The sequence below is a fragment of the Nelumbo nucifera genome, chromosome 5, assembly GCF_055504915.1.
Source record: "Nelumbo nucifera cultivar China Antique chromosome 5, China Antique-T2T, whole genome shotgun sequence".
Taxonomy (NCBI): Eukaryota; Viridiplantae; Streptophyta; class Magnoliopsida; order Proteales; family Nelumbonaceae; genus Nelumbo; species Nelumbo nucifera.
In genome coordinates this window covers 20,225,174-20,235,788 of record NC_142653.1, presented here as the reverse complement: position 1 = coordinate 20,235,788, position 10,615 = coordinate 20,225,174, and the positions used below count along the sequence as shown (strand labels likewise).

Here is a 10,615-nt window from a genome sequence, read left to right as displayed (position 1 = left end):
TTATATATAGTTTATAAATGGGTGCATCTGATCAGGCTTTCCCGGCCGGTTCCTTTCCAGAATTGGTTTCCCAGCAACTACGCGAATACTCCTCTCTAAAGGTCTCTTTCAGTATTTGGTTACAAACCCTTCACATCCTTTACCTAATCTCTGTATCAGCTGCACCTCCTCCTTCCTCCTTTAACAAACTGATGGCCAACTCTAACCTCTTCGTCTTTAACTATATAAGCATTAATTGTCGGTCATCAACCTGCATTAATTCATCCACACACCTGACTTGCGCCGGCCGGGGAAATTTTCAGGCAAACCAATGGCGTCAAGAAAGAGCGGTTTCTATCATTGCAGGTCGCTCTTTCAACTCTTCGTCTTGGTTGGGGTTGCCTCCATCCTTCTTCCTGCAGAAGCCGCCGTGAAAAAGTATCAGTTCGATGTAAGTGATTTTCACATATATAGTTGCACTAGTTGTGTGCAATATTGTTCTTCGTCATTGTGTTTTTTACTTGTTATATCATTCGCTTGAGGGTTATCCTCTTTTCTTCCATTCCCAATTCCCAGGTTCAAGTGAAGAATGTGAGCAGATTATGCCATGCAAAACCCATTGTTACAGTAAATGGGATGTTCCCAGGACCTACCATTTATGCCAGGGAGGGCGATCGAGTTCACGTCAATGTCACCAACTATGCCCAATATAATATGTCTATTCATTGGTAAGCCCTACACAGACATGTATGCATGTATATATACATCACTTGATCACTAATTAAGAAGCTGAGGTTTATGGCTTCTCGGTTTCTCTACTCTAGGCATGGATTGAAACAATTCCGGAATGGCTGGGCGGATGGACCAGCTTATATAACACAGTGTCCCATCCAAACTGGACAAAGCTACGTTTATGATTTCAATGTAACTGGACAAAGAGGAACTCTGTGGTGGCATGCACATATCCTTTGGTTAAGGGCGACAGTTTATGGTGCGATTGTCATCATGCCAAAGGAAGGAACCCCGTTTCCATTCCCACAGCCTTATAGTGAAGTTAATTTACTCTTAGGTGAGTACTCAATAGTACGTAACAAATCATAATGGAAGAACCTCACTTGTCTTCCCATTCTATACGTACCTTCAATAAGGAAAATTTCATTATGATCGAAGTTAGGTATACATATATATATATATATATAAACAGTTCTTATTCTTGTAGGAGAATGGTGGAACACCGACGTTGAAGAGGCAGTTAAACAAGGCAACAAGCTTGGCTTGCCGCCGGTAGCATCAGAAGCGCATACTATCAATGGGAAGCCGGGGCCACTTTTCCCATGCTCGGAGAAGCGTAAGAAAAATTAGTTGGCATTCTTTCAATCAATAATTTGAACATTCTTTTAGAAAAAATAGCGATTAATTTAAGCAAAAGGGTTATATATATATATCATGACTAAATTCAATTCTAGCTAGCTAGCAAGTTACTCTTGTTTTATATATTTGTTTTAGATACATTCGCAATGGAGGTTGAGCAGGGAAAGAGCTACCTACTGAGAATCATCAATTCTGCACTCAATGACGAACTTTTCTTTGGTATTGGTGGTCACAACATGACAGTGGTTGAGATAGATGCAGTTTATACCAAGCCTTTCAGCACAGAGGCCATACTAATCGCACCAGGCCAGACCACAAACGTTCTAGTTCAAGCCAACCAAGTTCCAGGAAGATATTTCATGGCTGCTAGGCCTTTCATGGACGCACCAATTCCCGTAGACAACAAAACTGCCACGGCTATACTGCAATACAAAGGCATCCCAAACACCCTTCTCCCAGCTCTTCCTCATTTGCCTGCACCAAACGACACAGCATTCGCATTGAATTATACCCACAAGCTTAGAAGCCTAAACACTCGAGAGTTCCCCGCCAATGTCCCCCTGAATGTCGATCGGCATCTTTTCTATACGATTGGTTTGGGTGTAAACCCGTGCTCCACTTGCGTGAATGGAACAGAACTCACTGCTTCCTTGAACAACATCACTTTCGTAATGCCCCAAATTGGGCTTCTTCAAGCTCATTATTTCAACATCAAGGGAGTATTTAGGACAGATTTCCCCGATCGTCCTCCCACTCCTTTCAATTATACTGGTGCTCCACTTACTGCCAACCTTAGAACTTCCTCGGGTACCAGGCTTAGTAGGATTGCCTACAACTCTTCTGTGGAATTAGTGCTTCAAGACACCAATCTTCTCAGTGTAGAGTCCCATCCCTTTCACCTTCATGGTTACAATTTCTTTGTTGTTGGAACTGGAATTGGGAACTTCGATCCTACAAAAGACCCGGCCAGTTTTAACTTGGTAGATCCGCCAGAGAGGAATACAGTCGGGGTTCCCACCGGAGGTTGGACTGCTATTCGATTCAAGGCCGATAACCCAGGTGTGTGGTTCATGCACTGTCATTTGGAGCTCCACACTAGTTGGGGTTTGAAGACGGCTTTCGTCGTAGAGGATGGACCAGGGTCTGACCAATCCATTCTACCTCCACCCAAGGATCTGCCCCCGTGCTAGCTAGCTAGCTGTCAAATATTGTTAATTTAGTAATAACAAGGCTTTATTGTATCCATCATCTCCGGCAGAAGTTGCAGAGAGATTCATGGATGATGATCAGTGAAATTGGAGAAAACAAGTTTAAAAAGGGGTGCGAGTCTGTTTAATTTGTTTATTGTTTTGAGTGTCACTCTCGTGTAATAAATTCCACCATCGAAGATGGATTCTTGTGTTTTTTGGTCGATTATTGTTCTACTCTCACTGTCTCACATATATATATGCTCAGTACGCGTAACGCGTGAGGAAGGCAATTAATGGATCCGATTCCTCATGTGTCAAGGGCATTGGGTTGGATCAAGTTTAAGACAAATTAACCTGGAATTAGATTTATTTATTTTGTTGTTTACGACCTGGACTAATGGATTTAAATCGATCCTGTTGAGAATGCTACCGAAGGAGTCCTAGGGCCTGTGTTTGATTCATAAGAATAGGGAGGGGTGATCTGAAATTGGAAAATTATAATTGTTTGGTTGAGTAGAATCGGAACCTTATTACCATTCATTCTTAAATGGTTTTATCCCATTTGTGAAATAAATCCCATTCCACCTTATTCTAATTCTCATTTCAATTTCTATATGAATTAAACAGACTATGAGAATAGATAAGGAATTTTGATTCTGATTCCCATTTTAGCGGTAAACCAAACCACCCTATGCAAACCCTACTAAGGCCTAATTTAAATTCAGTTTTTAAGATGGTTCCAGAGAGAGAAGGCAGTGTTCGAGCAAACTATTTTGTTTTAAAATGCTATTTATATATAAGATGGTGCCAAATGGCTCACGTCTCTGGCTGGCTGGTTGTCATTAGGATTGGTTTGGGGGGCCGGGAGCTCATTGGGTAAGAAATCGGCTACCCTGCTTAGTGTTTACTTAGACACTCCCTAGTCCCTACAGATTTACCTATTTATTAAAACCTACACTTTACTTGGTCTTTTACTAAAATCCCCCTTATAGTGCTTTACTTACTGTTAAACTATGTTAAACCTATAGTTATTTGCTTAGTTAACCTTTTGGAAGGGATGGTCATCTTAAAATTTTATTAATCATTATTAAAAAAAAATCATTTATATTTATTTCTATCTCACATGACTTCATAAAACAAGTGGAGAATGTGAAAGAGCATCAGTCTAGGATTTTTTTTTACTTTTTCTATACCAAGTTAAAATGTTCAGGGAGGGTTTGTTTCCTAAAATGTTAATAAGAGAATTATCAGGAATATTTTCAGAATAAATAGCTTTGAGAAATACCCTTTCACATTTTCAACTCGTTTAATTTTAAAAGGCCATTGGACCATTGGTAGACAGAAATATAAACCAGTCTTGACAACGTGGATTAAGTAAAACAGTTGTAAACTCTACTAAATCTGGAAAAACTTTAGCTGTTGGGGGGCAACGGCATAGGGTGTTGAGAGTTTCTGAAAATGCCACCTTACCATGAAAATGGATAAATTGATAATTACATCTCAATTTATTTTTACTAAATACCAAAACATAGGTGTGAATAGGTGAACTGTTCACAACATGTCCAGCCCAGAAACTGTCTCAACAGCGTATGCTGTTCGGTCCCAACAGCCAAAGTCAATCTAGAAAATCTGGGTTCATCTTTGAGGCATCATAAATTTTGCCTCAGATTTTTACTAGTTTTATAAGAAGAACAAAATTTTTATATATATTCATCTAAAACCAGTCATGCCTGTAAGTAATGCTGGGTTATTTACACCAAGGAACTCGGATTTCCTACACTCGATTTCATATGTGCGGAGGTGGATTTCCAATCAAATTGGGACACATCAAGAGTTTGCACAGTATCCTCGCCCAAATGTTTAAGCCATTTAAACGGAGTAGTTTGCCCATTATCGGGGGCAATTTTAACAGTGTTGATCAACATTCAATAACTCATGACTACTCGCAGCCTTTTTCCATTGTCTCGTAAAACTCCATTTTTCTTCATTTTGCAGAGATCGAAGGAAGAAGAATTTGGGACTCCAAACAGAAAGATATACACTCTTCTTCGCATGTCTCCAACTCTCCATAAACATCAGATCAGATGAAGAAATTAGAAAATCTTATCGATGGGCATAAATCTATCACCCCAATAAATACTAATCTCCACAGATGAAGATATTGCTACAGAAGATGTTCAACAGATTCATGAAGCATATGAAATCTTAATAATAAGGGAAATTTCCCAATAGGTACGCTGTACGTTAGGTTAGGTCGAGTGCTTATTTAGTATCGAATTTTAAAACACGACAATTTAATATCCGAACTTTTAAAATGTGATAATCTAGTGCTGATAGTTAATCAGCCGTTAAGTATTATGGAAAAAGATGCAAATGTCTTCCAAGTATTATCTAATTTTCTTTATCAACCATCTGCAATCTATAAGTCTGCAACAACTATAGAAAGGGAGGCTGAGCACCTACAGACAGTTGAACCATCGACCCAGAAACCGGTGGCCAGAACGGCTCCGGTTCTGCATCGTTTTTTAAAACATTGAATTTTGTATTATAGTTCCTCTGTTATCCTTTTCACATGGCATGGTTTGACAAAATCTGCAAAGGCAAAGCCGAACTATCTCTTCCGCTGAGTCAAGTTCAGACCGTCAGACGCTTACATAGAAGAGACGTGAAGACCGACGACTACACCCATGACCAGAAATTGTCGTTTAAGCTGACCAGAAACTCTGTTTCTGTTCCTGTTTTTTTTTACCTTTTTAATACTTTTGACGCTTAACAGTTATTTCTTATTCATCTTCTTCTCGGAAAGGAAGGTTTTTTCAAGTGGGAGTCTTTGACACGGGTCTTTTGGTGATTTATGAAGAAGAATTCGAGATAGATAATTTGCTTGGAACTCAGTTGAGGTCTTTAGCCTCCTCTTGATTGGGAATGTATTCTTTGAATTGGGTTCTAGAAAAGTGGGTGTTTTGATTATTTGAGAAAATGAGATTTCAGAAAGAAAGAAAGGACTTTTCTTTAGATTCAGTTGGAATTTTCTCAGTTTCTAGACATGGGTTTTGTTTATTTAAACCTGGAGATTGGAAATTTGAGTTTTTAGTCTTACAGAGCTGGGATTTGAATAATAATAGAAGCTGATGAATATGATCGAGCATTTAGGGTCTGAGTTTGATCAATTTTCACTGTAACGAGAAGTAGGTCTTGGGATATTAGACATGGGTTCTGTGAATTCTGTAAGTTTCAAGTCATTATAAAGCTATGGAGATTGGGAAGAGCTGAGCTTTAAATCGAGGCTTGAGGGTTTCTGTGTGTTCTGGAAGTAGGAGCTATGGAGTTTTAGAAAATTTGTTGAATTCTGTTAAGTTTACATGAATTGTAATGGTCTTCCTTTGGCTCTTGCCTTGATGGATTTTCGTCATGAAATGATGGTCTGGACCGTTACCGTTGAGAGCTTGGGATCTGATCATTTTCTTGAGAAAGAAGATGATGAACGGTGTGTTTTATTTCTAATGATAATTTTGACACTTTCAAAAGTCTTAAATTGCACACGAGGGCATGTGATATGCATAACTGACGGTCTATTAACAATGAGTATTAAATTGTCGCATTTTGAAAGTTTCGAGTATTAAATTATTGCCTTTTAAAGTTTGGATACTAAATTGACACTCAACCTAAAATACAGGGTACCTGTCAAGAACTTTACCTAGTAAAAATGTGTATTAAAATAATAAAGAAAACTGTCGAAAATAAAACCCTAACCTGGGTGCTGGGTGGACACCATTAACGAACGTTTGCAAAACAAGTGGAGAAGCCATTTACAAAAAAATCATTTCAAGATGTAAAGCAACCCATGTGCTTGTGTGAACTAGTTTCGATAATAACTCCATTTTGAAGGTCAAATATATAAAATTTCAAGGTCAAAACAACAAGATTGTTGTTGCTTCAATTTGCATTTGTGGAATAAGAAATACTGAACCTTGACATAAACGGCGTCCGCCTGGTTTGCTTTGTAATGGTTTTCTCTGTTTTCCCCTATTTTCCATCCATCGAAATGTCAACTGGGCTTTCATACTTCATAGCATCTCTTTTTTACTTTTTCATTTATTTTTTTTTTTAATTTTATAAAAAAAAATATAAAAAATTTAACATGACAAACCGGCCGTTCAAATGGAGACCGGATCTGCTCCTCACACAGGGCACTTCACTCGCGCCTCACACACATCGTACCATGCATTGGAAACATCTCCCGTACTTATTCATGGGAGATGTTCCCAATGCACGATGGATGTGCATATGAGGCGCCCCGTGTGAGGAATAGATCCCGTTCCGTTCAAATGCACTCGAGATTTCCTATTCACTTTTACTATCCACTCTCTATCCGCCATGAATCGAAGCTACACATCTCTATTATCACACGTAATGTAATATATACAAGGTTTGATGTGCTCCAATTTGCTAATTGGAAGTACATCCGGTGCAGGAAATCCCGTCTGATTAATCACTTCACTTGGGAGAAAAGCATCTACCTACGACTCGAAACATGCCCAAATCTTTTTCCATGCATGAATAAAGAAGACTCGATGGTTTACATCTCAGTTCTAATGGAACAGCTGAATTTAATGATAGTAATAATATTAATAATATCTCCGACTCATCGCATGTATTCAATCCGAATTCCATCAACGGAGATATGCATTCCGGTCCCACCTCTGGGAACCAACGCCACCCAAATGCTCTCATCTCCATCTGCTTCCAGGTCTTCCAACAACTCTGAGATGCCCAACTTTAGATTGGTCTTCCTCTTAACCGTTGTCTCCCCCTTGTTCATCACCAACCTTACACCACGGCGCATGTGAACAAAGGTCCCTGCAAACTCCCTCGACTCTGGTCCAATCGTAGTCTCACCATCAACAGCGTTAACAAACACGTCGAACTTGAGGTAGACATCTTTCTTGACATCAATTCCATATACAACCAAAACCTCCTCCTCTTCTTCTTTCTCCTCTTTTGTTCTATGGGTCTTAGGTCTATGGACCTTGGCTCTTATTGTAGTGTCTAGAATCCGACCTTCTGGCTCAAAGTTGGCCGAGTTGGTGTGGCTGGACAGTAACAATCCGTTGTGGCTGTCTCTCATCTTCAACATGTAACGAGCAATCTTGGGTGGCATAGAAGGCTCTGGCCGTGCGTTAAGCCAAAGGAGAGGGACCCTCTCATAAGCGTAACCAAGCTTTGTGATGTCAAGGACATCCCGGATTTTGATTCTAACAAGTTGCAGCTTTTCATTGTGGAAGAAGAAATAGGAGTCTAGCCAGTCAGGATCATGGATCTCTCCCTTGTTGTTTCCTTGGAGACCCCTCCAGACCTCCCAAAGACGGTCGATGTTGGAGTGATGCGCATAGAAGATGGGGTCCCGTGCAGCCGAGTAGAAAGCACCCAAGTTCTCTCTTTCAGGATTTAAGTTACTACCTACCCAAGTGTGTAGGGCATTGTGGGGCGCCAGCTCTATTGTTCCTGGACCATCACAGAAGCCCTCATCCCCTGCCTTATAGGGACACCCCATGAAAAGCTCAGTCTTCTTTGCACCGGAAACCATTTGGGTATACATGAAGGCAACATTGGATGCAATCTGATCTTGGGGGGAAAACCCACTCTCGACATAATCAAAATGAATATCAGCCACTTGAGGTGGAAGATGGGACGTATCTCGGTCTTTATCTGCGAACGATCCGTTCATGTACATCACGGGGATCCTCATACCATCCGGGACGTCCCAATTCCAAAATGGCAGAGCAAAGGTGTCATCTCCGATGATACTCGCGACTATCCTTTCATGGAAGTAGAGCATCATGCGGTGCCAAGGAAAGAATAGCCATGATCTGTGGATTTTGAGGATAGTATTATTGGAATTCTGCTGGTCGTAAGCCCCGCTGCAATAGACGCAATGCACGTTGGCCTGGCGCATGAAGTTGCGAGGGTCGTCGTAGGGGAGGGATTTCATGATGGAGATGGCCTTATTGTACTTGGCGATATACTCCTCGTCGACGAGGTGGGCCGGTCGGCGAACGCGAAGCGGCAATGAAGGGTCGGGGAGTTGGAAATCAATGAAGGGCTCCTCCGATTCACGTTTTGGGGGGCAACAGTAGATTGGGACATCGGCATCTGTGAGGGACTGATGGCAAGTTGATAGATTAGGGCTCAAAAAAGCGCGGCGCACAGGTTGCTCCGTCTGAACCCCATTACCGTTGCTAGCGCTGTTGCAATGCCAACCTCTCTGTATGCCTAGAACCAGGCTCCTTAGTTTCCTGCAACACAGAATAAACAAGTCGGCAATTAAGTAATAAATTAAGGTTGAAGTAGCTTAATTTTAATACTAATTTAAATCCATATATACAAAAAAAAAAAAAACCTATAAGAGAAGCCGGCAGCTGTTTTTGCGACTTTCAGCATTGCATACCTAATAATGAAAAAATATTGAATTTCATTGGAGTCGTGGAGGAATAGGTTGGTGGACAGAGCAGCAAAGATGAAAGTGAATAGAAGCAAAGAGATCAATTTCTTTGCTTCCATGAGTAGGCCAGCAGGTAATATAGCAAAGCCTAGCAGTGACAGAAGAGAAAGCGAATTGAGCTAAGAAGCAATGTCCAATTCTGACCTCGCTCACACTAAGTAGTGTAATGGGGGCTGCCAAATTGCAACTGGCTGGCAATGGCTGAATTGCTCTTAGATGTACATATATACAACCACATGTTCACAAAATCTCTTTCCATCTATCTTTGAAACAAAACAAATTCATCAAAAAGTAAAACAGAAACTATACTTTTCAACGGCTGCTGCATATAAAAAATATTGTTAACCCACGTTATTTGCGTGGTCCTCGTGTTCCAAAAATGCAAGATGGGCTACCTGGGAACTGGAAGGCAGAACTTGCCTTGACACTCACCACTCCTCCAAGTCCAATTCCTACACTTAGAGCCAGGTTATTTTAAATAAAAAAAAAAAAACAATTCGCATTTTGTTTCAAGTTTCAACTGTTAAAATTACAAAAAAAAATGATAATTTCGAATGATGTTAATTTTCTTTATACATTACACACGATCATTAAATCTTCTTCTTCATTTTTTTTAATCTTTGGAAAGAGGTCAAATTAAACAGGGGAGATCACGTCTACCCGCCTACCCGGTCGTTTTTTTATACTAAACAAGTTCGACCGACTGTTTTTTTGTTTTTTATTTTAAAGGCTGTGTTTGGTAGTGTGATGTGAATCTCTGATTGATAGCATTGGAAATTGGGAGAATTTTGGGTTGCGGACATGACTCAAAGTTCAATTTGTTTATTGGTGCTTATTTAATTTCATCCATTTGCCATTAGGGCGGTACAGAAGGGTGGTGTTTCCTGTAGCTTTCGTTGATAAACAGTGTCATGTCACCTTAAAATTAGCATTTATCCTATCATGTCAATTTTTTGGCATCCGAATTGATAAAAGTTGGTCTTGATTTATGTGTATGTGTATATTAATCGTTGGGGAAAGCTTCATTTTAACACTTCCCTCAACAAATACTTAATTGTAAATAAATAGTTTATTAAGATTTTTTTATCGATTTTAAAACCAAATCAAATATAAATGTTTATTTAATAAGCGGAAGCGGAAGATATACCAAATACATACAAGATATGAAGCTGAAGATGCTCCTTTGAGTAATAAACACACACAAAGGACAAAAAAACTTTAATAAGGCTAAACCAAAACCCAAGATGGTTTTGTCTAAAATAATCCAACCTAACAAAACAATGACATTAAGTATGCTTGAAAAACTTATATGGCATTCATTGGTACCAAACAGCACCTAAGAGGATGTTTGGTTCCATTGTCATTTTTCCAAATTAAAAAAAAAAAAAAAAAAACGATGCTATTCTCGCACCAAATCAACATTTCCACCTTTAATTTAACGGTTGGAATTAACTCTTGTTTGATTAGCCATGTTTTAAGAAAACGGAAAAAAGACACTAGACCTCAAAAATTGGAAAATCCATCTCCCATGAAAGGAAAATTCTATGGCGGTGTTTGGCATCAATGTGTTTTC

The 10,615-nt window shown here is 39.6% G+C and overlaps 2 protein-coding genes across 3 annotated transcripts; one reads left to right on the top strand and one right to left on the bottom strand.

The window, feature by feature from the left end:
• The first annotated feature begins 248 nt into the window (after positions 1–248).
• Positions 249–2,752, top strand: LOC104595659 (laccase-11-like). The gene is made up of 5 exons (XM_019197470.2): positions 249–430; positions 556–707; positions 804–1,048; positions 1,199–1,327; positions 1,486–2,752. The coding sequence occupies exons 1-5, from the start codon at positions 311–313 to the stop codon at positions 2,538–2,540; spliced, it is 1,701 nt and encodes a 566-aa protein (XP_019053015.1). The 5' UTR covers positions 249–310; the 3' UTR covers positions 2,541–2,752.
• A 4,166-nt stretch (positions 2,753–6,918) lies between these two features.
• LOC104595657 (aureusidin synthase-like) lies at positions 6,919–9,342 on the bottom strand. Of its 2 annotated transcripts, none has more exons than XM_010256488.3 (2): positions 8,989–9,342; positions 6,919–8,836 (listed from the first exon to the last, which is right to left on the bottom strand). In XM_010256488.3, exons 1-2 carry the CDS (start codon positions 9,099–9,101, stop codon positions 7,186–7,188), a joined length of 1,764 nt encoding a protein of 587 aa, XP_010254790.1. In that variant the 5' UTR covers positions 9,102–9,342; the 3' UTR covers positions 6,919–7,185. The 2 variants fall into 2 exon arrangements, with proteins under 2 accessions (XP_010254790.1, XP_088744168.1); XM_088888042.1 differs by having other exon boundaries at positions 8,941–9,300.
• Positions 9,343–10,615: the final 1,273 nt, after the last annotated feature.